The 26165-nt window shown below is 41.6% G+C and overlaps 1 protein-coding gene across 8 annotated transcripts; it reads left to right on the top strand.

Moving 5' to 3' along the window:
• On the top strand, positions 1 to 26165 carry STRADB (STE20-related kinase adaptor beta). Of its 8 annotated transcripts, none has more exons than XM_025202211.1 (14): positions 1 to 91; positions 366 to 536; positions 12505 to 12637; positions 14805 to 14856; positions 15782 to 15862; positions 16543 to 16645; positions 17454 to 17575; positions 19001 to 19109; positions 19584 to 19707; positions 21568 to 21739; positions 22271 to 22375; positions 22681 to 22910; positions 23710 to 23752; positions 24294 to 26165. In XM_025202211.1, the coding sequence occupies exons 4-14, from the start codon at positions 14845 to 14847 to the stop codon at positions 24444 to 24446; spliced, it is 1254 nt and encodes a 417-aa protein (XP_025057996.1). In that variant the 5' UTR covers positions 1 to 91; positions 366 to 536; positions 12505 to 12637; positions 14805 to 14844; the 3' UTR covers positions 24447 to 26165. The 8 variants fall into 8 exon arrangements, with proteins under 8 accessions (XP_025057996.1, XP_025057998.1, XP_025057995.1 ...); XM_025202213.1 differs by having other exon boundaries at positions 12470 to 12633; XM_025202210.1 differs by having other exon boundaries at positions 12470 to 12637.

Below are 26165 nucleotides of genomic sequence, written 5' to 3'. Positions count from 1 at the left end.
GGCCAAGTGCCCATGGGCTCTTGCCCGGCAGCCGAGTGCTGGTGGGGCTCGTTGTGGCCTGACCTGTGGGACGGTGTCGGTGGTGCCCAAGGTGTGACAGGCTGGGCTGGGCTGGGCTGGGCCGTTCAGGGGTGTGTAGGTCAAAACCAGCACCTCTGGTTGCACCTGGGAGCCCTGCAGCTCAGACCGGCCCGGGCTCTTGCGAGGGAGGCGCTGCCGGGGGGCAGCGAGCCGAGTGCCTGGGGTCTGTGTCCAGTGCTGAGCCGCCGGGGAGGTGGGCACTAGTTGCTGATCCCTAAGGAGACCATGTCTCTCAGGGTCTCCTTGTAGCTCTGCCATTGACCAGGTTGTATGCCTTCTTTTAGTCTCTTTGCTTCATATAAAAGGACTCCACCGCTCCCGAAGGAAGCACGAACCTGCGAGGGCTTCAGTGTTCATTTCCTGGAAGAGAAAAGAAGGAAAGAAGCCGATTGAGCCCACAAGGAATTTCCTGTTTCTGCTGCTTCTCTTTACCTCACAGCGGGCCAGTTAAGTTGGTATGAGACACACGCTTGTTGTTCTCCGTAGAGCTGCAAACCTTCTTATCCGAGAGGTTTCCCCTGAGGCTGCGGATCTCCAGGCTGGCTATGGAGAGAATCGCAGCCCTCTGGAGAAATCCCAGTGGGATTGGCTGACTTTCTAATTATACGGGCAGTTACATGCTGGGACCAGGTATCCAGGAGAGTGGCAGACTCACCGTCCCTGGAAGCTTTGAAGCTCCAGTATTGGTCTGGGATGACCCATACGGAAAGTGTCCTGCCTCGAGCAGAGGGTGGGAATAGACAACTTCCTGAGGTGTCCTCTAGCCTTATTTTAATATGATTGCATGATTTTCCCCAGTTCCCCACCTCGTAGGCAAGTGCAGCCAATCAGCCCTTTGATCAGTCATGAAACACCCTGGTTCTCTGAAGCCCCCATCTCCATGGAGAAGGCAGCATCTTAAAAGGCTCTAGAGGGCAAACTGCACAGGAGGAATGATAAATGCAGCATCAAACACAGCAGAGGTCAGAGGAAAAGCTAGTGAGAAAGGGTCAGCAGGGACTCTAACAAGCCATTTCAGGTGGGTAGGTCATTGGGAGCCACAGTGGAGCAGTCTAGGGTGGATCAGGGGAGAGTTTAGTCCATGTACTGTAGATGGCCCTTTGACCAAGCGTTGAGGGGGAAGGAAGGAGAGAGGTGGGGGGCAGTATCAGGACAGACAGGTTGAGGGCTGGCATCTGAGCATAGGTGAGACCAAAGAGATTGGTATTGGACCAGTGGAGATGGGTAGGTGTATGGGAAAATATACCCCTGTGGGATCCACTCCATCTCCTCCTCCCCCTGCTCTGTCCACTCCATCTCCTCCTCCCCCTGCTCTGTCCACTCCATCTCCTCCACTGCCATCTTGATTGTTTTCCTCTATCTCCCAGGCAACGTCCTGCTCTTCTATCTTCATGGCAACTGCCATCATTATGACATAGCAAGATTCCAAATGATCAGGTCAGCCCCGTTGACAGGTGGCAGGTTTGGTTTTTCCAAGCTTGTGATGCAATTGAGAAGACTCCCTTTTCCCACAAATTTTAAGAGACTTGTTTTCAGCCCTGAAGCCCCTGTTTGTCAGGGAGGGAATCTGCCTTCCTTGAGCACTGGCTGGCTCTGGGATTTGGGAGATGACCAAAACACATTAAATTTTAGACTGCCGCAAATTGTGAGTTGGTTCATGGTAGCTTATGTTAGCCCTAGCATTAGGGGAGCAGAGAAGTAGATTAGAACTCCCTGTTACTGCCTCCTGTACTAGGCACAGTGCAGTCTACATGGTCCTCATACAAATCAAATCTCTCACCCCCAGTTTGCCCACATGATTTTCCTGCCATGGCCTGATGTTATCAGTGAGCAGGTTCAGTGGTGACGTGTAGGGGTACGCGGGGGTGCACATGCACCCCCTGAGAGTGCTAGTGCACCCCATGACGGGTAGCCCTCCTGTGAGCGCTGGCTGGGGAGTGGGGGCCCCAGGTGAAGCGTTGCTGGCACTTTCGGTCAGCGTGATAGGTTGCAGGGGCGAGATTGGCCACAGGGACCCCTCCCCCTTGGTCGGCAGGATTGGCCATGAGGGGCACATGCCCCCCCTGAGTCGGGTGGCACCAGTTGCCCATGAGCAAGTCCATGGTAGTGGGGAGGGCAGGGTGGAGGAGCCTTGTTGACAAGGTGTAGCACCCCTCAGAGCTCAGATCCTTGTGATCTACAATGTTCTTTAGGGTTTGCTACCTATCCTTACAGGACTCATTCCCATCTATTGTATTCCTTCAGTCTCTGCCCAGGTCCTTCTCTGCACCAGCCTTTTTCCAAACCTCCCTTTACCCATAATTACAATATAAAAGGATGGCATAATCAAATTCAATGAATAGTTTGTGTCAAAAGAAGTGGAAAGCATTTTGAAAAAGTCCAAATGTTTCATCTTGACACAGTTTTGACACAAATTTAAATATTTACATTTTTTGTTCAAAATCCAAATTTAAGTAATATGATATTAAACTGCCAGTCTCACCCCAAACAAAATGTTTCATGTGAACCAAATATGATGTTTTGGGATCCTGGTCACCATACTGAAAAATCAGTTATTTGCCCAACTCTAATAGCAGGATCAGTGGTTCTCAACTGGGGAACTGTAATAACTCTGTGAGCCTTGGTGAAACTTTCCTGTACGTCTCACTTTTCAGGAAGCATGCTGAAGTCAAACCAAGAAGAGTTGCACGTGGAAGTTTCGCCTGGCTACAGCGATACCAAGGCAGCTTGGAGATACAGGCTGTTGCTGTGGTGTGGCAGCAAGGTGAAACTTCCTGTGTACCTTGAGTTCTAGGAAGCACATCAGAGTTGAATCAAGGAGCAAGCAGCAGCTTTGACAGAAACTGGTGCTCCTGCCTCCATTGTGTTTATCTAATAACTGTAATGCATGCAGGAGTGCTTTCTGGTCCAGCCACTTGCATACCTCCTAGAAGCAGGCACACAGGACAGTTCCACCTGGTGATGCCATTGGCAGCAGCAGCATCTATCTCCAGGCTGCCCTACCACCTCTTCTGCCAAGTGGAATTTTCCAGGAAGTGCATGTGGGCCTGGACTAGCAAGGGCTGCAGCATGAGGGCACTTTTGCCTGCATTAGGGTTGTCACCAGGCTTGTCCCATGCTGTTTTCCTAAGCATGCCTGGGTCCCTGGCCCCTTTGTAGAACAAATGATACTGAGACAGTCCTGAACAAAGCCCCAGTTTGTTGACTTGCTCACTTCTCCCCATCTCTTAAGAACCCTGTGGGACTTCTGGAGTCAAATCTGGGTGATAGTGTGCAGGTTAGGTTGCTTTAAGGAGGTGTCCAGTGCTCATCTCTACTTGCAGTGTGCCAGGGCCAGGGCTGTCTCCCTCTCTGGCTGTGGCTGACTTAACGGACAAGTTTGTTACAAAGAAACACAAAGATGATGACCCATTTAGTGAAAATATAAAGAAGAGTGAATCTGTGCATTCAGAAACAGATAGGCAAGTGTATGGAGGAGTGGAGGCTGCCCAAAACCTACCATCCCCCCTGTAGACCATTGAAACAGAATCCAAAGGCCAGACTGACTCCAGACATTCAGTGCCTTGATGATTGTAGCTTCTGCCAGAGAGCAACAGATAACTTCTTCTGACTGCCTAATGCCTTAGCAAGGGTACGTTTCTGTCAGGATGATGTCCATTAGCCTTTCTCCAACCAAGGAGTACCCACAAAACAGTGTGGGCTAGGGTTTTGACACTCCCTATACTTACCTTACTCTGGAGGTTGCAACACGTGGTATTTTATAGAAGTTATCCCACCATGAGTAGCCCCACCATGTTGCCACCAGGCCCCCCAGTTGGATGCAGTTTACAGTCATACCCCAGACAAAGTACAAGTTCAAGTAGTGCTTTTAAAAAGAGACTGAAAGTAGATAAGCTGTTTAGCCATAGGGTTTACTTGGAACAGAGATGAGCATTATCCCCAACCTGAATGCGTCATGTGCAGTGAAAAGTTATCTATGGTGAAGAATTATCTATGATTCCAAGTCAGTTGAAATTCCATTTCTCTATGAAGCATGGACATGTAGAAAATAAGAGCTTGAAGTATTTTAAAAGACTTGTAAATTCTCAAAAAGAACAGACTTCAGACTGTGAAAAGGTAAAACTTTCTGACAGAGCATAGGAGGCTAATTACAGAGGTGCAGAGTTGATTGCTAAACAGAAGAGATCCCACAGTAGGCAAGATACTGATACTTTCTCCTCGGAAAGTAGTAGGAAAAAGCTTGTTTGGTAATGACGCTGAAAAAGAAATTGACTAGATTCCGCTGTCTAATGATCCTATTGGGAGATGTGTACATGACATGTCAGAGGATATTGAAAAAATATGGGATAAAGTTAAAATAGCTATTACCTTCAGTCTTCAGGTGGATAAATCAACATATGTAAGTGGAAAATGACAGCTCTTAGCTTTCCTCTGTTTTGTTGATTATGGGAAAATAATAGTGCGATTCTCCTGTTGCAGAGAACTCAGTCTACAAGCAGTCAGGATGTTTTTGACACAGTGGATTCCAATTTGAAATGTATGGCTTTATTTTGGGAATTGTGTAGGTGTTTGCATAGATGGTGGTCCCAGTATGACTGGGTCAGTACGAGGATTTGTTTTAGTTGTGAAGAAACAGAATCTGAATGTTATTACAACATCTGGTTTCATTTATCGAGCAGCTCTTGTTACAAAGAACTATACGCTTGGCATTAATGGTTCTGCTTGACCAACTTGTAAAAATGGTCAATTACATTAAAAGTTGGCCACTGAAGTCTCATCTTTTTTCAAGATTGTGCAAGACAATGGAATCTGAACATGCCGGTAAGATGTTTATTGAGGGACAAGGTTTTGTCCTGAATTCACAAGTTGAAAAAAGAAATGTTAACATTTTTTACACTCAGGAACTTAGTCTGACTTTGTGATTTGTCGAGCAATGGTAGCTGGTGCTTTCAACTAGCATAACTTGCTGACATATAGTTCTGCATTCAAATAAAGTGAATTCCAGCATGCAAGGTCCAAATGAGAATATTTTAACTTATTCTGATAAACTTTGTGCCCTGCTAGATAACATTAGGTTCTAGAAGGCTTGAGTTACTGATAGCTAGAAATGTTCCTCTGCACAACTGCATTAAATAATGGACATATCAGATCATGTGAAATTGTTAAAAAATTAAAAAATACTTCCCAGATTTAGGTGTTGCAAGTATGACTAGGTTATAAACCGCTTTACCTAAACCTCAAGAATCAGGGGATTCAGTCTTCAGGAAGAAGAACTTGCCAATATATGCAATGATTGGACCCAAAACTAAAACATGCTAGGGTGCTTTTGGATAAATTCTGGTATTAGTTTTCAACATTGTATTTATGCAAGTTGGAATTGTGTACTTTAATTAACTTTAAAAAAATGAGAGAGAGCCTTCTTCCAGTGGAAGAGGAAATGTGTGTATGTCTCCGATTTGGCCATAAATTCAAGATATTTACCAGAATTGCCAGTCTCAAGTATCTCGTTAATTATAATATGCTTATTAATGCATACTCTTTCCAATTTGATTAAAAAGATGTGCACTGTAATAAATAAGTTCATTTTTTAAATGGGGTACCACTAAATTCAGAAAAGTTATGGAAGGATGCTGAGTCTAGAAAGGTTGAGAATTACTTGACTTGGGTGTACTTTCCTACAGATAAACTATAGGGAAGGTTTTGGTTATCAAATGGAAGTTAAAAGTCTTCTCTGCTGATGTATCTAGAATGCTGTATTAAATCTGTGGCATCAGCATAAGAGTACAAAGCCAGATAACTGATACTCCTTTTCTTCAGGTAACTCCTGTCACGCTAAACTGCTGTAACACTTATTGTAGGCATTGAATCCGTTTTACTCTTAGCAGTGCAGTGTTAAAAGTAAATACCATTTAGTAATTACAGTAAACAGATATGATTACTTGGAAAGGTGATGTTTAACTGGCCAACTATAATCATGTTGAATTGAGTGCTACTATTTTAATTTTATATTGTGTTTTCTTATTGGGCCATACTGAAATGCAGAGGAAGCCTCTGACCTCTAGTGTCCCTTATGGTTAGCATAGCATAACAATTTGTGTTTAAGAATGTCATAGCAAAATTTAAAAATGTGAAGTTTTGCTCCCAAATGTTAGTTCTATTATACAGCTTAGTGTCTGTACTGTGCATTTTCAAAACAGGGTTCCCAGCAAACAAGGAAATTCAGGAGTTAAAACTGACTCTATATGTAGTTTTAAGTACCTGGATAGTCCCAACAAACCATGCAATATACAACCCTAGAGAGCAAGTCAAGTGTAAACAAAAGAGAAAAATGGGGCCAGCATCTTCAAATAAGGAGCGTTAGATCTTTGACCCCCTCAAAGTGTTTTCTACTTAGTAAATATTAAGACTTGTGAGCAAGTCTTATCTTTCTAGTTTTTGCTGGAGATCTCCTGGGGGACCCAGAGTACAGGACAAGGGCAGAAGTAGCAGGGGTTTCCTCATCAAACATCCTTCTTCCTAGCCTCAGTCACGGTGGCAGCAGAGCAGCGAAAGCATCTCACTGCAGAAGTATAAGTTTAAAGTCCTGTTCCAGAGATGCACCTTAGCAGATCTAACAAACCTTCAGGTCCTCTTTTCTGTATTTGTCACCCATAAACTTACTAGCTCTCCAGTTATCTACGGTGTGCCAAGGCGAGTGGACAAGATTATACTTCTAACACAAAAAATTAGAGCAGCAAAAACAGACACCTGTCCCTTTTAGGCGCACTTCATATGTATGGAGGAGTGACCAAAAGTCAGAAAACCCCTTCTTCCCTGTCTGTGGATAACTTTAAGGATGCTGTCATTAAATGCTTTGTGACTTTTATCTGTTTGAATGACTGTGACTGGAGAGGTGAAGTGGGCTGAGTTCTAGCCTGGAGTTCTTGGGAGGAGCACTTTGGGAGGCTCAGCCTGCACACCTTTTGCAGTAAACTGTCACTGTAAATAATTTCATAGGTAGAACATCTAGATGCCCTTTTCTCCCTAGGGAAAATGGTAGTGGGCTACAGAGACTGCTCTCTGATAGGTTTCCCATAAGGTTTCACTTAATTAGATGAATTAGTTGCTGTGTTAATATTGTAATTTTGTAACAGTTTTGTTGCAAGTGTGGCTGGCTGCCTGAGGAGGAGAGAGGCCCTGAGGGAGCTGGAGAGGAAAGCCTGAGGGAGGGCAGAGGGAATGGTGCTGGCACAATAAAGACTTTCTTTGGAGCTGAACAGTCTTCTGTGCTGTTTGCGATGTGGCATTCTGATTCTCACCCTCCCACCCTGCCCCCAGTCTTTGAAGAGGAGACTCCCCCCCGCCCCCCGCAGGTGAGCAAAGAAGGAACTCTCCGAGGTGAAGGTGTTATGGATGGTAGAGAAGTCAAGGTCTCGAAGCCAGAGACTTGACCCTTGAGAAGCCATCAGAGCTAGATTCAAGGGGTCCTTCAGGAGAGGGAGATGGAATAAGCCTTATTAGGGAGTCCCAAAGCAGAGCTTCTCCTCAAAGATAGCATGATCCAAGGTTGCATGTGTCATCCCTCATTTTAAAAAAGTTTTAAATATCCTTAAGAACATCTTCACATAAAAAATTTAAAAATATAAACCCAGTTTTTTCTGAGTCTACTGTGCATCTTGTAATCAAATGTTCCTTTCCTAGATCTGCAAACAGTGCTATATATTAAAGCTATACAAACATCTCCATTAAAGTGAAAAAATAGAAAGGGAGGCCTTGATTTTGAAAGGTGGAAACAACTTAAGGTAGGAATGGAAATAATATCAGGGTAGAGAAAATAGAAGATGCTGTTGCCACAGCAACAGTCTTCAATACATTTGTACACAAGGAAGGAGGAAGACACCATTAGAATATTTTACCTGCTTAATTTTGGAAAGACAAGAGCCTGAAGTGGAAGACAAAGTTACAACTCTATTACATTGCAGGAAGAGCTGCAGTACTCAAAAAAACCCTCAAACAAACCATGGCTACATCTAGTTTGGGAGGCAACTTTTATTTAAATGTACTGAGGACATTATAGATGTAGGTAACTTGGAATTTGTCACAATAACTATGGAAAATTTGAGGCCAAAGGACAAGAAGTTGAGTAATAAAACTATAGAATTATTACCAGGTTAAACCTCAATCTGTTATTTCTGGTATGCCAATATTTTGTGTATTTTCTTTTTAATATCACTATAATTAATTGAAAGGGAGGGCACGGTTAGTGTGGAAGTCCTAAAAGCACTGTGTTTATCAAGAGAATGGGAAGGTCATGGGTTTGCTGAATACTCATTACCATTCAAGGCACTGTGCTGTGGGAAACCACAGCTAGGAGGATGCATCAGAGGCACTTCACATGCAATTGAGGCTCATGTATATATGATGGGATGGAGAGGAGGAAGTTTTGTGTCAACTAAGTCACTTCAGCTACTTTTACCACTACATGCTATTTATGTAACTTACGCATGACATAAACACTTTGTTCTTAGGGGTGTTTTAACAATTTACTAAATGGCATGAACAGGCCACATTTTTAGCATTTGCTGTTAGATCCCGGGTTTGTATAACCCAGTAGTTGACCACTATTTGCTCATTACTATGTAAGCAACTGCATAACTACTCATGTAAAGAGCCTTGTTGGCATCAGCATTTATCTCAGGTGGTTCCATCACTAGTTACTTATTTGGGGAGAAAATCTGTAATCGGGGAGAAATACTGTAATTTCCTGCCATGATCCTACCATGAGTAGGATTGGACAAGATGGACTTCCTAAGGGCAGGTTCCAGCCTTGCTTTTCTATGATTCTACCTCTAGGTTTGTTTGGATACAAAGGCTTCAATGACAATTTGGAAATTTCAGTAGGTATAATCTTAGCCCAATGTGCTTTGAAAAGGCATTGATGGCTCTTACCTTAGTGTTAGTCAGTTGTCTTCTGTTAGAGACAACACTGGGGATGGTGGAGTACAGACAATAGTTGATGGTGCTGTAGCTGAGAAAACAGTGTTAAAAAGGATTTCATAAGAGTAACTGATGATCTCAGGAAAATTACCAAGTTTCAGGTGCCAATGCTAGAATGCAAGATCCACTACAGTAGGCTTAAACTAGATGTAGTCTAGCCAAAGTTGAAGGTAGTGTAGTGCAACTGTCTTGGTGCAGGGCTATCCATGGACTAACCAGTTCTGCTGAGAGGCATGCTAATTAGCCAGGTGCAGTACAGCATATATGTGTTACTGTTATACTGCTTTCAGTTTGGATGCTAGCTATGGGCCACCTCCTGAACCATGTGACTTGAAGTCCAGAATACTCTGTTGAAGTATGTAGTTTCAGGTTTGAATAAGCTCTATACTCTTATCCAAACTTATTATAAACAATCAGTGCTCCTTAAGTACACAACATTATCAGTGCCGTGATATTTACACCCCTAGCTCCCCACATTTTCAAGGCTTCTAATAGGAGCTCTGACAGTGACTGTTGACTTGAGAATGACAGAGGCTAGTCCATTTCCAAGCTGCTAATAGCACAACACTGACAGGTCAGTGTACCTAAACAGCCTATACTGCTGTCAGTATTGTGGTATTAGCAACCATGAAAAACTGACTAGCTCCTGTCATTTTCAAGGCTTCTAAAGCAGCCCTTTGACAGCTCCATTTACTCTTTCTGATGCAGGCTGCGCACCATACACACATGCAGGTGGGTAAGTGGACTCTTACATCTATAGGGTTGTTGGTTGTAGCTGTGTTGATTTAAGAACTGTGTCTGCCTATGTCCTTTAGGTAGATGATATCACATTTACCCAAAGAACCTTGTCTACCTCTCTGTACTGCATGTGGGTGGAAGGTTGCTCCGCCACCCCGCTGCATGGGAGCAGACACTCCCACCAGTCATCCCCTTGTGTCTCTGTGCACCATCTCACCTGCAGCTCCTGACTTCTTCTGTGGCCCCATGCTGCACAGATGCTTCAGGCTGTTGGCTCACCTGGTGCTGTGGGTTGTTTCTGTGCTGTGTTGTCCATCCCACCCTCTGGGAATGGATCAGACAGCAGAAGTTGAGGGAGGAGGCGGGAGCCCCATGACCCTGGCTACTGCTACAGTCAGAGCAATGGGGGCAGAATCAGCTAGGTAGGAGCCTGGGAGCTGCATGTTTCATAGTTCTTAGGGGCTGGAAGGGACCTTACAGATCATCAGTTCCAGCCCCCCTGCACTTGGGCAGGAAAGACTTAACCTCTCACAGGCCACCAGTTGAACAGCTGTGCTCTAAGGAGACGATGGAGATTTGTTGAAGCCATCCTAAGTGTCAATCAGTGAGCTGTAGCCGACTGTTAGGAACAATGGATTAGAGTGTATGTTGAAGAGATTTGAATCACAGGAGATCTTGTGTTTTTAGATCCTTTACATGTATTGGATTTCCTAGGGACATCTTACGACATGCAGATATGATTTTCTTTTCACTTGATTGCTACATTTGTGTTTGAGATACCAGGACTCATTGAGGCTGACACTTGGATCTATTTGCTCAGCACTCCCACGCAATCTACAATTCAGGGGAAAGTTAAGACCAAAGCCCCTAGATCAGTGGTTCTCAACTGGGGTGTCATGAGGTCCCCTCAGGTATGCTGCTGCAGCAGCAGCTAGTTCAGGGGTGGACAAAATATGGCCCACAGGCTGGATCCAGGCCATTCTACCTGGCCTGCTGGGCCCCTAAAAAAATGCAGAAAATATTGATCTGCTCCTGGCTGCCTGTCAAAGATGACAAGAGCCAGAGGCAGTAGGACCCAGGCGGAGCCATCAGCAGGATGCAGCAGCCCAGCCCTGCCCCAGACATTTCCCTGTCCTCCTGCCCTGGCACTGCTCCAGCACCGTGTAGATCCTGGCTGCATTGCCAGACCATAGGAGCACAGGGCTGCACCAGTATGGGTGTGTGTGTGTGTGTGTGTATGCGTGTGTGTGTGTTCATAGGGTTAGTTCCATAGGTGCCCCCCACCATACACATGCACCCACACCCACCCTTGCACTGCCATACATACAGACCCCCACACCCCCTCACACCCCAGCTACCCTCTCCCCACACACATCCCTCCACAAACCCCATACCCACTCACACCCCACATATCCACACCCCCTCATACACCCCAGCCACCGTCCCTCTACGCACATCCCCCCACACCTATCCACCCCCCACAGACGTACCCACCCCCCCACATACCTACAGCCCCCCACAAACTTATACCCTCCCACAATATACAAGAGTAAGACTTCATCTTAAACTATTATATAATATCACCTCTATGTACACTACACATGTAAACCAGGACAAAAATATTTTTTGAAATCAATGAGTGTTCTAGATGTTCACTTTTTAAAATATATTTTGGTATTTTTCTGTTTCTGAGATGACAAAACCCCTGACTGAAAGGAGTACTTTTGAGGGTAAGGGAGGAACTTCTGGTGGCAAAGGTCAGGGGTTGGGGGCACAGGCCTTCTGGTCACAAGATGGTGAGTGGGGCAGGGCACCTGTCAAGGGACGGGGCTACCCATGCAGCCCTCGACAGCTTTCCAAAACTCAGTAAGTGGCCCTCTACCCAAAGTAATTGCCCACCCCTCTGAGCTAGGTAAAACTACCCCATGATACCCCAGCATTAGGGCTCTAATCAGTCTAAAGCAGGCAGCAAAGCTGCCTCCTGCTGTACAGCCCTTTCTGGCCCAGTGCCCCCTGTGCTCCTCTCAGGAACAAGGCGGGGTGAAACTCTCCCATCCACTTCTGTTTCCAAGAAGAATGTAGGGGGTGCTGGATAAGGATGGGCTACACAGCAGGAGGTAGCTGCTGCCTGTTTTAGGCCGGTCAGAGCGCCCTAATGCAGGAGTATACATGTTAACTGCCCTTCTTGGGCTGGCTATGTAGCAGGTACTGGGGGCAGTTTCATCTGGAAGCAGCAGAATCCAGCTGAGAAGCTCTGAGGTAAGATGAAGTAGCACCAACAGTGGTTCTCACTCAGGGATGCTGCCACATTCAAAAAAGTGGACATATACTGCAACCCTGCAAAGGTTGAGAACCATGGGCCTAAATGTAGAAACAGAAAAGAGAAAAATTGGAAATTAAGAATGAAGAATGAAATGGTGGTGTAATCCAAAATACAACAGAAAATAAGCATTAAAGTGATAGAAAAGCACAAAGAGGATGTAAATTGAAAAATCTTACTAGTATTGAGTTACCTGCTCAGCAAACTTGGATTATGGCCAGCCATGTTAATAATCTGCACCTTTGTCAGATGCAGATTGTCTCAGCAGTAAACTTCCTTTAGGACCTTATTTTGATTACTAATGCCTTCATTTTTTAAAATATATCCTTTTTTATTTCACGTTGCAAACTCTAGGAGAGTTTGTCTGAGATCATCTTCCCACCCAATAGGAATGATCCTGTGGTTAGTTTGCAAAAATGAGACTTGGGAGACCGCTGTTCACTACCTGCTCGGATTCCTGTGTGGCCTTGGATAAATCACTCAGGCCCAAATCCTCAAAAGTATTAGATTCTTAAGAAGTAGGTAAGCATATAAGTGCTTTTTGGGGGTCTGTGCTTTAATTTCTTTTTGCCTCACGTAAAGACCATAAATAGCTCTTTCTTAACATACAGGTGTTAAGGATTAATTTATTAAGACTGTGAGGTGCTCAGATAGTGAGAAATGGGGTACCTTTAAACCCCCCCTGTCTAGATCAAATGCTATATATGCAGTAAAAGCAAGGACCTTGATAAATTGGCCAGTTGATATTCATGTATAACATGTGTTTCTTCAACACTTTTATGTTGGGTTTTGCTGCTATGGTTTATTTCTACATGGGATCAGAATATATGCCAGGTAGGTAGGTAGTACAGTTTTACTACAAGCTTGGCAGCCAAGATCAAGCAGAGGCTTTGTAAATTCCTGTCAGAGTAAATAGTTAATAAAAGAAAGACTGGCGGTAAATGGTCCAGAATATGGCAGAAGAAGGAGCAGCCACGGAATTAGAAGAATCAAAATATAATCCTAGGTGTTACGGTTGGAGATAAATTCAACATGTCTCTGTCTTTCATGACTGCAAATACTCTTTATAAAATTTAACTTAGAATTGGATGTGTCTGTAGAAAATATAGGATCATTCCTTAAGCATTTTTGAGAAGGTTAAAGGATTTATCAAAAACTCCTCACCCAACACCAAAATACTCGAGATTACTTTGCTAGTACCTCCTTGACAGCATCTCCATGGATCCAACTTGACTACAAGTTTGAAATTGAGGAGCGAGATCAGTTTGTTTAGTTAGTGATAATTGTAGAAAACTGACTAGGTGTTTGTCTATAATCTTTCAAGCAATCTCCGTCCATTCATTAAATGTTAAAATGGAACTGGGGCCCCTGGCAGACTTTAAAATCATGAAGAATGTTATGCCTCATCTCAAAAATCACACATCCTGCTATATCAGACATGCTGAGCATTGGGTGTGGGTTATCTTCTCTTGTATACTTCATTTCCCCCTCTACACATCATTAATGTTGTGTAGGCACACAACTGCTTTATCGTTGATGCTTTCCAGGTCCTCATCCTGGGTATGTGAGTGTGCTGCACATAGGAGGAGGTGGTCTGCAGTCTGTGGTGCATCACCACACTCGCATATTGGACTGTCCTTTAAACCAATCTTATAGAGTGTGGCATTAAAGCATTCAGCTGCAGAGCAATTCCTGTTTAGTTTAATCCAGCAGTTCCCAAACTCTGACAGAGAGTGCATCATCATCAATTTAAAACAATACAACCTTGAGTACCACTAGCAAATTTTTGTCATATAAAGTAATTATAATAATTTCTGTTAATGTGTACCACTGACAGGTTGTCTGTGTACCACTGGTGGTATGCATACCACAGATTGGGAACTGCTGTAATCCATAAATTGTGGGGGAGCTTGTACCCAGGTGGGCAGGATATTGGGTTGCTTATGAACCGCTTGAGATAAAAATCAGTCTCATCCCACTTTTTGTGGTGGTGTTCAAGTGCTCATAGGGTACTGCTCCCACCTCTCACTGTTGCAACAGAAGAAAAGAAGAAGACCCCCTATCCCTCCTCCTCCAATCCCTGAGATTGATCTGGGTGCAGTTACAGGTCTCAAACTGGTTCTTGCAAACTATGCCTCCTGAATCCCTCTCTTCTTCTTCACCATTCTGGCTCTCAGATAGCTGATTTAATCTCTCTGCCTGATCAGAAAGTTGTTTTGAGAGCTCCAAGCTCAGAATAGAAAGCCTTACTTAAAAGGTAGTGGTCTAATAATAGTGATAAATTTTGCTATATACTGAAGTGACCTGAAGGACATTTGATGCTCCAAAACTAGTCTAACTGCTCTCCCAACTATACGGTTAATCCAATGAAAGATATCACTACAAATCTTTGCCTGTTATACATGTCCTGGGCCACCACAGTGATAACACTTTAATCCTGCTATAGGCTGGTGCACAGAGACTTCAGTAAAATTGGGCAAAGCCACAACAGTACTAGCAGTTATCACCATTATGTAGTTAGTAACAGCATTATTAGTAAAGGAGGATATTTTGATGAGTTCTGCAAAAATGTCTGTGTTAAGGGAGCTCCTCAAATTTCTGAGTTGGAGGAGAGGCTGATATTCCTAGTTGGGAGAATGTTGAAATACTGGGCTATGCTGATCTTATAACAATATTTCTGTTTTTTCAGATAAATGGGTGTGATTTTTCTTCTGATGTAAAACGGTTCCATGTCTTGTTTGGTAAGTTTAAATTTAATATTGCTTATTTTCTGCCATATGTCTTTAACAGGTTCACTTTATTATCCAGTCAGGTATCTAAAAATGAAGTAAAGATTTTGGTGAAGTTCCTTGCTATTTGACATGGAAAAACTCAGCTTCTAGAACTCCAACGTAAACCACTATTTAAATTGTTAATGGTGAAGGAGTGTGTACTGTTCCAGCATCCCAGAATAGTACAGAGAAAGGTCCGGCCTGTTTGTCATTAGTTACTGCTGTTAAACTAGGGCATACTAAATTAGGAAGGAAGAAAATCCCTCAAATGGCTTAGGGTTTTTCTCTGTCCACCAGGAAAAGAGAACATGGTGTGGAAGAGGGAAACCACCTCTGGGCCTGAAAATGCTAGTGTTCCCTGCCAATGGCCTGAACAGGCAAATATTATGCTCATATTTTATTTTTATATTATAATAATATAATTAGCAATCATTTAATTATTAATACAATTATAGTGCTTATATTCTGATATTTGTACTATATTTCTATTAATTTTTGGAATGGGGTACTGCTAAATTCTCAAAAGTTATAGAGAGGTGCCTTGAGTCTAAAACGCTGTGAACCATCAATCTGGATGATGAAGTGATAAGCGAGGACTTAAATCATTATTTCTTGGATTCATTTCAGGTTCAGATGCACTTAGTCGGTTCAGGTTCCGCTCTGACTCAAGCCACCAAAAAAACAAACAGTATCTCAGTTATCATTTTGAACTGGTTCATATAAAATTTCTTCGATGCTTGTGTGCGACTCAGATTCCCTGGTTTGACCATAAGAAAAGACACTATGTTCTCAGAGATTTTGGTGAGGTTGCAGCCAAATAGAATGTGGTTTTGGATAATATATTGTTAGTACTACATATAGATCATTGACCTCATTTATTAATATGTATTTCAAGGATTGTTCCTGTATTCTGCGTACAAGAGTTGAATCAATCAGACCAGAGAAACAGTCTGAAAGCAACATCCATCAATATTTGGTAAGAATAAATCCAAATCTGTTAAGATTTAACTAGCAAAATTAAGTGCAAAATGATGGTTGAGAGAAAGTCCTGTGAAATAAGGACTTGGCAAAGATTAAGGCTTCTACTACAACATTAATTAGTGAAGCTGAGTGTAGCGTGGGCTGGATTTTCTATTTGCATTTTTCTCAGAAAGTGTAAACTCTTAAGGATGCCTATACATATGTTCCAACATGTTAATTGAGTGTGTTGGAGTGTTCTAATTAGAACGCTCCAGTGTGCTGCAGCATCTCATGTATTCAGCATCCCATGTTTCAAAATGGTGGGGGGGAGGGGCTTTAACTAAAGCTTGTTGAATGAGATTTAGTTGAAGCGCTCATGCCATTTTGAAATGTGGGACTCTGAATACACAAGACACTGAGGTGTTTTAATTAGAGCAGTTCCTGAGAGCCACTTTAATTAAAAGGCCCCCCTCCAACACACTCCAGAGCACATGTATAGACACCCTAATGTATTATCCTTAAATCTATACTAGAAAAATTCTGGATGGATAATGAGGACAGGTTCAAATCTGTGATAGAAACTTTAATTTGACTTTTATGATTTTTTAGTTTGATTTTAATTAATATTGCATTAACATTAGTTTATTAATCCATTTTTAGAAATACAGATGTAGGTACTAATATTTTTACTTCTAGGCAGATGAACCTGACCTACTCTGGATTCCTCCATCTCCCGGAGGGCATGAAATGACATTTTGCTCTTCCAATGTCTCTCATTATGAACTCCAAGTGGAAATAGGTAATATGCCTTGTCTGTTTAAATACCTTTCTGTAAACATGTTACTGTTGGAGGAAAAATGATACCCATTCAGTGGAAAACTAGAAACTGAGAAATATAAATGCTGTCCCTGATAGTCCCATCCAAGAGTATATTCCCAGATCACTCTGAATGTTTGCACCGTAATATTATCTGATTTATTTCTCATGTTGTGAATGTTACTTATTAAAAATAAATATAATAGAAATGAATAAAGCTATGCACAAGCCCAACTGATTCTGATGTCTCTATTCATACTCCCAGATGAAAAAATAAAAAACTCCTATTGCTGCACTTTGTATGTGATCACTCTAAATATTGGAAGCAAGACTGGTAAAATGTCAAATTAGCACTGCTACTTTTGGATCCTTGGTAGATCTGAACTATTCACCAGTTTGCAAGGTGTATAGATTCTTCTGAAGAGGTTTCTTTTGCTTTGATGTCACTTTCTCTGCTTAGGTAAAGACCAGTGGTGACATTTTTTATATTGAACATGCACAAAATAGTTAGTATTTGTAAGACATTTTATTGGCAGAGAGCAATACAAGTTGTTTAAATAATCTTCCTTGGATTTAAATAACCTTTCATGGTTGAACTGGCTTATTGGCCAACATTAATTTTAAGCAAGTTCTGTTATTTGCATTCTCAAAGCAGTAGATTTGCTGCAGTTAATTTCAGTCTCAAGAATTTTAGATTTCCTTGATCACTACGTAAGGAAGAAATGTTGTGGACTTTTTGAATGACTTTTTTACAAAGTTAACAAAAGCAGTCAGATTGATTTTGGTTACAGGAAGAGGATTCAACAACTTAACTTCAGTCTACCTTGCACAACATATGCCTACAGGATCTCAAGTTGCTGTAAGGATCACAGACCTAGAACGCTGCTCTGAAGACCATTTAAAAGCTTTACAGGTAAAAGAGTGAGACATCTGTAAAAGTCTGATGGGTGCACTGTACTGAGTGTGTGTAACCGATGCACTGTACCAGAGACAGCCTCATTATATTAATTGGTACGAACTAAGTTATGCTGCTTCTTTATTAAACGCCAGAGAATAAACTTGAGGATTTCTCTCAAAGTATTTTTTATCTAGTCATGCAGGAATCCTAATTGAAAACATGAGACATTTATACACACAATTTTTTTCCAGCAATACGCCAGAGATCTACTGCTTTGGAGCAGACTCGATTAATCAATTAATCAAGCAGACTCAATTAATCATGCGACTCGATTAATCAATTGCACAGACTCATGCATGTGAGCTGAGGCAAACTGCACTGCACCACGTGCAGTTGTACAAGTGGTGAAATGTGCGCTAGCACGCAGAAAATGGTAGTGGTGCACTTTTGAACTAGTCATGCAGGAATCCTAATTTTTAGTTCAAAAGGAGCATTTTTACACACGGGATATTTATACACATAATTTTTTTCCAGCGATGCACCAGAGATCTGCTGCTTTGGAGCAGACTCAATTAATCGAGCAGACTTAATGGCGCTTTAATTGATTAATTGTGCAGACTCAATTAATTGATCAATTGTGCAGACGAACTGCACTTTGCCATATGCAGTTGTACAAGTGGTGAAATGCACATCAGCACGCAGAAAATGGCAGTGGTGCACTTTTAAACTAAAGCACCTCCAAGGTGTTTTGGTTCAAAAGGAGCATTTATACACATGGGGCATTGAGATACATAATTTCTTTCCAGCGATGCACCGAAGATCTGCAGGTTTGGAGCAGACTCAATTAATTGATTAATCGCGCAGACTTGATGGCGCTTTAATTGATTAATTGTGCAGACTTGATGGATCACACAGAGTCAAGTCATCGATTAATCGCGCAGTATCGATTAATTGATTGATCACGCAGACGCGATTTATCATGCAGACTTGATTAATCGATTAATCACGTAAACTTTGAGGTGCTTTAGTTTAAAAGGGCACCACCGTCATTTTCTCAATGCTGATGCACATTTCACCACTTGTACAACTGCACATGTCACAGCTCTGGACACTTTTCAAAGCGCCCAGAGCTGCGATGTATGCATATGTAAAAATGTCCACTAATTCTATGTTCTGCACTAGTAGGTGAAGTCTGAGTTTCTGCTATGAACAGATTATGTTTGATAGATACTGATACCTAGAGCTAGTTGTATACATTTTCTTTGCAGGTTGTGTAAATTATCTGCAACATACAGTGGACATATGGTCATACAGTGGAATTCCAAATTTTTAGGTGGCCAACTTGCATGTAAAGGACAAACTTTAAGGATACCAGGGACTTATATTGTTAAGACTTTTGTCTAGATGGCTGTCTTCTAAATAGCTTGTTTAATTTTCTAGAATGAGGTGGTGCTATCCCACTTTTTCCAGCACCCCAATGTAATGACACTTTGGACAGTGTTTACTGCTGGAAGCTTGCTTTGGGTCATCTCTCCATTCATGGCCTATAGTAAGTATTGTAATAGTAAGTGTAAAATATGTATGCTACTTAAGTAATTTTGGACAGTGTCTATGCGAGGCCTTTGGCTCTGGAATAGACAGAAGGGATGTGATGAAAGAAAGGTCAATCTTATTGGACATGTACTATGTAGCTTAGACAGACCTGTACATTTTGCTTTTTAAGAAAAGTAATGTGGATTGGCTATAAATGCAAGACATCAGTTAATGGAAACAAGGCATACATTGAGGAGGCTTCATGATCTTTCTCTATTGGAAGAGATCTTCCAGACTAATGACTTCAGTTTGCAGTGACTTTTTTCTTCATTGGCATTTTCACTGTATCATAGTCATTGTAAAGAATGGAGAGTGTTCTTCTTGAGATAATTACTCAGTGCTTTGCACACAGTGTTTTATTGTAGGTTTTGTAGTTATTGTCTCTCTAACCATACTTGCATGCTTGCTTAGCTATGTTTTTCTCTTTCAGGTTCTGCTAGTCACCTATTGAAGAATTATTTTCCTCAAGGAATGAGTGAAGCTTTGATAAGAAACATTCTGTTTGGTGCTGTTAGAGGGTTAAATTACATGCACCAAAATGGCTTCATTCACAGGTATGAAAGACAGTGCCATGTGTAAGAATCAGATTATAGTAATACAGAAGCTTGTGGCTAATCATTGTTCTGTTTAGTTTACCAGCAGCCTAGTAGCTCACATCAGATTCTTTGAAAAGAATAGGAACACCCCCCCCAACTTTTTTTTTTTTATAAATGAAACCCCATTTCTAGCATTTCTTATCAACTGGTAAGTGCTGTAAAGAAGTAGAGTGCTTACTGTAGTCATTTTTTCCAGCCCTAAGGAAACAGATATGCTACTTCATGTTCTCTGGCCCTATTTGTGTATGTCTACAGATGCTGTTGCTGTTTTTCTGTTGCTATCAAAATATATTGTTAAATTTCCTAAACCACTTCTTTCAAGGGTGTTCTGCATTGTAAATTCTAGGAGTTGCCCTATAAAACATTCTTTATGTGTTGCTATTTGGTTTAATTCAAAGTTTTCTTATTCATTTTTGGGCTTAGATGAATGGGGGCACCAGCATGCTTTTCATTAGACTATCTATTAATGTTGTGCATCACTTACAAGGTATGAAGCACTGAAAACTAAAAGGGATTACCTTTTCCTGGCTTCCAGAAGGAATTCGCAGCCCTGAGTTAAATGTTAAGCTTTCTATATATTACAAGAGGAATGTTGGAAAAGGTGCACAGGAGGGTTGGTTTAAATCTTGCCCTTGTTGGGGAAGATGAGGGGCATAGGTACCTATAACAGATTTGGTTTCACAGCTTCAGACTTTTCTCAAGTTGGGACTTATGTTGTCCCTTCAGCAATAGACCAGGGGTTGCTTTTTCTTTTACAACTTTGCTGGAGGAGGTATATTATAGAAAAATAAGGCAGGAATGGATCTCAAGAGGCCTTCTAGTTCTCTTGACTAGGGGGTTGGTAACCTTTTAGCACCACAAGCTGGTGCTTATAACCCAGCTCCTTGCCATGGCCGGGAAATTGTCACCATTTCCCCTCTGGTGATAGAAAGTATTTGATTTGGAGTGCCAAAGGAACAGAGGAGGAGGGGCTGGAAAGTTAGCAGATGCTGCAGCAGGTGAACATGGCACATGATAGGACCTTGGGGACACCCCTTCTGCTGCCCAGGTTGCTGCAGGCAGAGGGGGTAGATCAGTAGCTTTCAACCTTTTTGGGCTTGCAGGACCCCTCCATGAATATGGCATCTTAACTCTTGAGTAGATTTCACTGGAATGTCTCCATCCCACCTTTTGGATCCCGTAAGCCAAATATTTCTCATTTGCCCTTCTGAATACACATTTGAAGCCCCAGTGTATTTATCTCCTTTTCCCTTCCTCTATAGCTCTGAGAACATCTTTAGTCCATTGATGTCAGTGTATACAGAGTCCTTACATTCTGCACACATGGTAGTTCTAGTCTCAACATGGGAATATTTGACTCAAGTGGGTAAAAGTTATTCGAGTGTAATACTTGTAACCTGATTTAAACAGATGCTGAAAAGGATGTAATTTAACCCTCTAACAATAGGAATACAATTCTGGTGGCATATAGAACTGTAGCTTTGATTCCTGACCTTTCAAATGCTGTGTTTCTCAAATTGTTTTGATGGAACACTTCTCATATATTGGGGAAGTGTGGAAGGGAAGGGTGCAGCAGCAAGGTTGTAATAAAATCAGCAGGGTTAGCATAAGCACTAACTTTGGATATAAGATTCAGTGTTTGACCAAACTATATGTATAAATATACCCCATCTCTCCAGCATGCTGATCTTCTAGGTGGTCTCTAGCTTACTTACTTGGTGAAGCCATTTCAGAAATATTTTATTGAATGGATGAGAGAAAGGATTCTTACTATTTTGAGTGATTCTTATAACTGAGTTTCATTACTTTGTGTTTCAGGAATATTAAAGCTAGCCACATTCTGATTTCAGGGGATGGTCTGGTTTCTCTTTCTGGTTTAAACAACCTCTACAGTTTAGTTAACAGTGGACAGAGGTCAAAGATTGTATATGATTTCCCTCAGTTTAATACATCAGTACTTCCTTGGCTGAGTCCTGAACTGCTGAGACAGGTCAGTGTAAATTATGCTTCATTTTGCCTTTCCAGGGTCTCAGGATAATAGTGGTTTCTTTTTTAAAAGTTGTTTGTTAGGTTTACAAAAGAGCAATAGAGGCTGCACGTTTCAATCTTTAGTATTATATTTCAAGGTACACAACTTTGCCTCTTATATAAAAACATATATTTTAAAAGTGGAGCTGGTTATCTTGATATCTCTACCCCTCCTTGCTTGTTGCTTCTTGAGGAAATGATCCTAATGGAAATAGTTGTTTCATGGCAACCTGAAATTTACTGCATTGATACTAAGATTTTCTTCAATGCGGATGTCTGAACTCTGAAACCTATTAGCAATGGATAGGCACATTTAAAATGCTATGAGTCAGAGAGCCCGATTCAGTGTAACCGGGTCACAACTTGTTGGCTACTGGGTATTGGAACTGAGTCTTGAAACTGTATTGTATGCATAGATATTTACATTGCATGCTTTCTGAAGCATGGTCTTTAGCTTCCAAGGAAATGATATAATGCTTGTTCTGTCCTGTAGGATTTATATGGGTATAATGTAAAGTCTGACATTTACAGCGTGGGGATTACAGCATGTGAATTAGCCAATGGACATGTACCATTTCAGGATATGCCTTGCACACAGGTAAAATGCTGAATACTCCTAAATCTTTCTCAAAAATTTGTGGAACCATTTTGTTCTTTAAAGGAACTAGTAACATTACTACAGAATGTGATAAAAAAGTGGTGGTTTTATTTTTGTGATTTCGAGCTTTCATGCTGCTTTGTAGAACAAAAGAATTTTCCACTCCTGACTTTTCTGAAGTTGAGACAACCATGGGAGTCTGTTATAGGGCCTTTCCTTGCTAGTAGATGCTGCAATAGTTGAAAGGTTCCTTTTATTCCTCTTGGGCCATGGAAGTCTGTTATAGTGCCTTTCCTTTCTACTAGATGCTGCTGCAAAAGCTGAAAGGTTCCTCTTATTGCTCTTGGGATATAAATACCTTCCCCCATGGGGAATCCAGGATGAAGAATTCCCGATCATGCATTGATTCTGGAATTGGTGAAAGCATGACGCACACAATGACTAGCGAGAGACTGCATGTTCCATTCTCAAAAACATTTTCCCCTGCTTTCCACAATTTGGTAGAACTCTGTTTGCAACAGGACCCTGAAAAAAGGTAATTTGTCTGTGAACAATACCATATTCACTGTCACTTCAACATAAAATGTGACAATGATACATTCACTGTTACAGATTTAATGTGTTCTCTATGAGTAGGGACCTAGCAAATTCATTATTTCGCAGTGTTTGTGGAAACTGAGAATTTGGTAGGTCCCCCATGAAAAATCCAGGTCCCCATTAGGGTTGCCAACCCTCCCGGATTGGCTGGGAGTCTACCGGAATCAGCATTGATCTCCCGGTGACTATTGAAAGTAATCCAGGAGATGGATATTGTGAACCGGTTGAACAGTACAATTAATGACATTATGTCATGCTGGGGAAAAAAATCTCCCGCAATAGCTTCAGTCAGACTTGGTTATTTCATGGGAACCTGGGGAGGGACCGGAGAGGCCCCCACACCTCTGATTGGTCGAGGGGCCCCAGAAGTCCCACCCCTCCCTGTAGATTGACAGTTGCCCTTCTGTCACTCTCCAGGGAAGAGCGGGACTGCTGGGGCCCCTCAGCCAGTCAGAGGCATGGTATGGGGGGCATTGCTCTCCACTGCGAAAATAGTGCCTGACGCTTTATGGACTCCTATAAAGGCTGAGAATTACATGGCCATGAAATGTGAACATATTGCCTGTGTCAAATGAAAATTGAGATGTAGAAATAGGACAGAGAGCTCATCTTTCTCTTCTTATACTTCATTTTTCCTGTGGATAAATAACCCTAAGGCCTAGCATGCACTCTCCACAGACAACAGTGCTTAATTTTCAAACCATAATGCAGATTTTTTTTTCTTTGTTATGACCCAGGCCATCAGCAAGCAGTTTGCTGTCTCACACTTTCTTCAAACAGGTGAGCTAAATAAATTTGTATTATTGTGAGAGGAGCTAACTGCAGCCTAAGTAAATGGCAAAATATTATAAAATTTGGTTACAAATAAGTAAAAGAAAAAGCAGCTGAAACCTTAAAGACACCATATAATAATAGGGGGCCTCCAAGCAGTTCTTGGACAAAATACCATAGGTTTTTACACCATCAGCATCTTGCGTGTTGCACCACACCATGATCCCATTCCTGTGTTAAACTGAGTCTGAAAATGATGATTATTTAATAATGACTACATTCAAGGTAAAGTGAGCTTAACTACTGAGATATTTGGAAGTAAAAACTTTCATTGCAAATCAGGCTAATCGCTTCACTAGCATTAACCATTCCAGTGCTGTCTACTCTGGAGTGAGGGAAGCTGGTCATAAACTCTGCCTTCTCTAGCCTGATAATGCAGAAAAGGGCTGCTTTACTGTTTCATGCAGCTTTAGGGGAGATGTGCACAGTGTTTAAGTGAACTTGTATATACAGTGCTGTTCTATTCAGCCTGGTTTCTTCTCGTCCTCAGGTAAAAGAACAAACAAAGAGTTCATTACTTTCACTGTTGCCACCTCCTGCCCAATACAATAGATCACAGTTCCTGGCACTGCCCTCAACAGAAGTTGGGACTGAGCCTGGATGCATTTCCCAAATTGAGAGAGTCGCGGAGTGGGAATTCTAAAATGATGCCAAACTGTCATACCTCCTTCATACTTCGAAGAAAGAAAATATGATTTCGACTTGCTGCTTTTCTCTGTATTGATTTAAATACAAACAGCAGACATACTTGAACACACAACTGTGGTAAAGAGACAAATTGACCTGAAAAATTCTGTTCCAAATCTGGTCTTACAACAATGCAGGAGGCCTCAGTTTCCTGACTGCAAGGAAACCATCATAGTAAGGGTGTGTTCATGCCCTGTCCTCATTCCTAGCCATCCTTATGTGATATCACATAGCAAGGCTGCTGCTGTATTCTGCTCTGGTACTACATTTCATCTAATGCTACTGCAGTCAACTACCTTCTTGAATGCAGATTCATGTTGAGCCTTCTCCAGTCACTTCATTATGGTCAAGGAGCTGGTTCATTTTGGTACAAAGTCTGAGGATAATGCAGCATAGGAGCTCAGTCATGGGGTTTTAACTTTCATAGCATGCAATTGATTTCCTTGATTATACAAGTGAATGTTAGACATTTTATACATATGCAATGGCAGGGTTCATGCTTTTCCTCACCTGTAGTGTCTTATCCACTTGTTCCAGCTGAAGGATGTTTTTTCACCCTGGGCTGGTGTTGTCAAGCCATTTGGACAGTTGTATACTGTTATACAGAGAAGTCTACCCACTTTGCATCTCTCATTCTTTCATTATATCAATGCTTTTGCCTTGGTGGTCTCATCCCAGACTTTATTTCATCACCCTAACAATGAAGGACCTAACATGATGCCTGGTAAAACTCAGCTTGTAACCTTTAACTTAAGTTGTCTGTTTCTTCTGAAACACACATTTTAAATACTTTAAATACTTTTAATAATATAAAGATCTTAGGTTGGACAGTAAAAGTAATTTACCTATCCGAAAGTCCTGAAACCACAGCTGTGCATGTTTTCTTGAAGAAACGTTCCATTCAAAAAAATTACAGGCTCACAAGGTTGGAAAAACCGTCCTCTACCTTTGAGGTTCAATGCTACGTACCTGTAGGCTGGAGTCTTTTGCACAATGCTGAGTTTTCTAGTTTGTCTTGAAATAACATTCAGCCCTGGCAAGAGAAATTTCCCTTACCCAGGGTCTGTAGTAGCCCTTAAGCATGTTTTGTTTTTTTCACATGTTAGATCATAACATTATGTGAAGGATAATTTAATAAATCAACATTACTTAATATTATTACAGATAATGATTCACAATAGACTGGGAGAGGATTAAGCAAGAAGACTGAGCAAGGCAAAGGGAGCCCAAATTTAACTCGAGCCATATGTTATCTCAGAAAATCAAGACTATAGCAAATATTACTAACACCATAATTTTAATTTAAGCATGAACATAGATGTAAGGTTTCAAATAAGTATAAAACACTGAGTTTGTGTTTAATAACTTTATTTCAGTTACATGCATTGTGTTCTGAAAAGAGATGAGGCTGTATGCAAAAAGTGTAGAGTGTACTTCTGCTTTGCCAGTAGGGCCAGACCACTACAAAGAAGATTGACTTAGGAAAAAATATGCAAGCCTGGCAGAAGTGGCAAATACAGGGGCAAATGTAAATCACTGCATAAGGAAAAATATTAACAGATGATGATGGTTATTCCTTCACTATTTATGTGCTTAAAGGATCTTTGTTTTCTCCTACCTCACTCTGAAATATAAATTGTAAAACCTGCCAATAAACTCAACTTCTTACCTTTTA

The sequence above is a fragment of the Alligator sinensis genome, unplaced genomic scaffold (genome assembly GCF_000455745.1).
Source record: "Alligator sinensis unplaced genomic scaffold, ASM45574v1 scaffold566_1, whole genome shotgun sequence".
Taxonomy (NCBI): domain Eukaryota; kingdom Metazoa; phylum Chordata; order Crocodylia; family Alligatoridae; genus Alligator; species Alligator sinensis.
Note: the sequence above shows the minus strand (reverse complement) of the source record. Positions and strands in the feature narration are given on the sequence as shown.

Coding starts and splice junctions, on each gene's coding strand:
- STRADB (XM_025202209.1), top strand. Junction 19,708..21,567: donor CAAAATGGCTTCATTCACAG/GTATGAAAGACA, acceptor TTTGTGTTTCAG/GAATATTAAAGCTAGCCACA. Junction 22,376..22,680: donor AGGATATGCCTTGCACACAG/GTAAAATGCTGA, acceptor CCTTTCTACTAG/ATGCTGCTGCAAAAGCTGAA.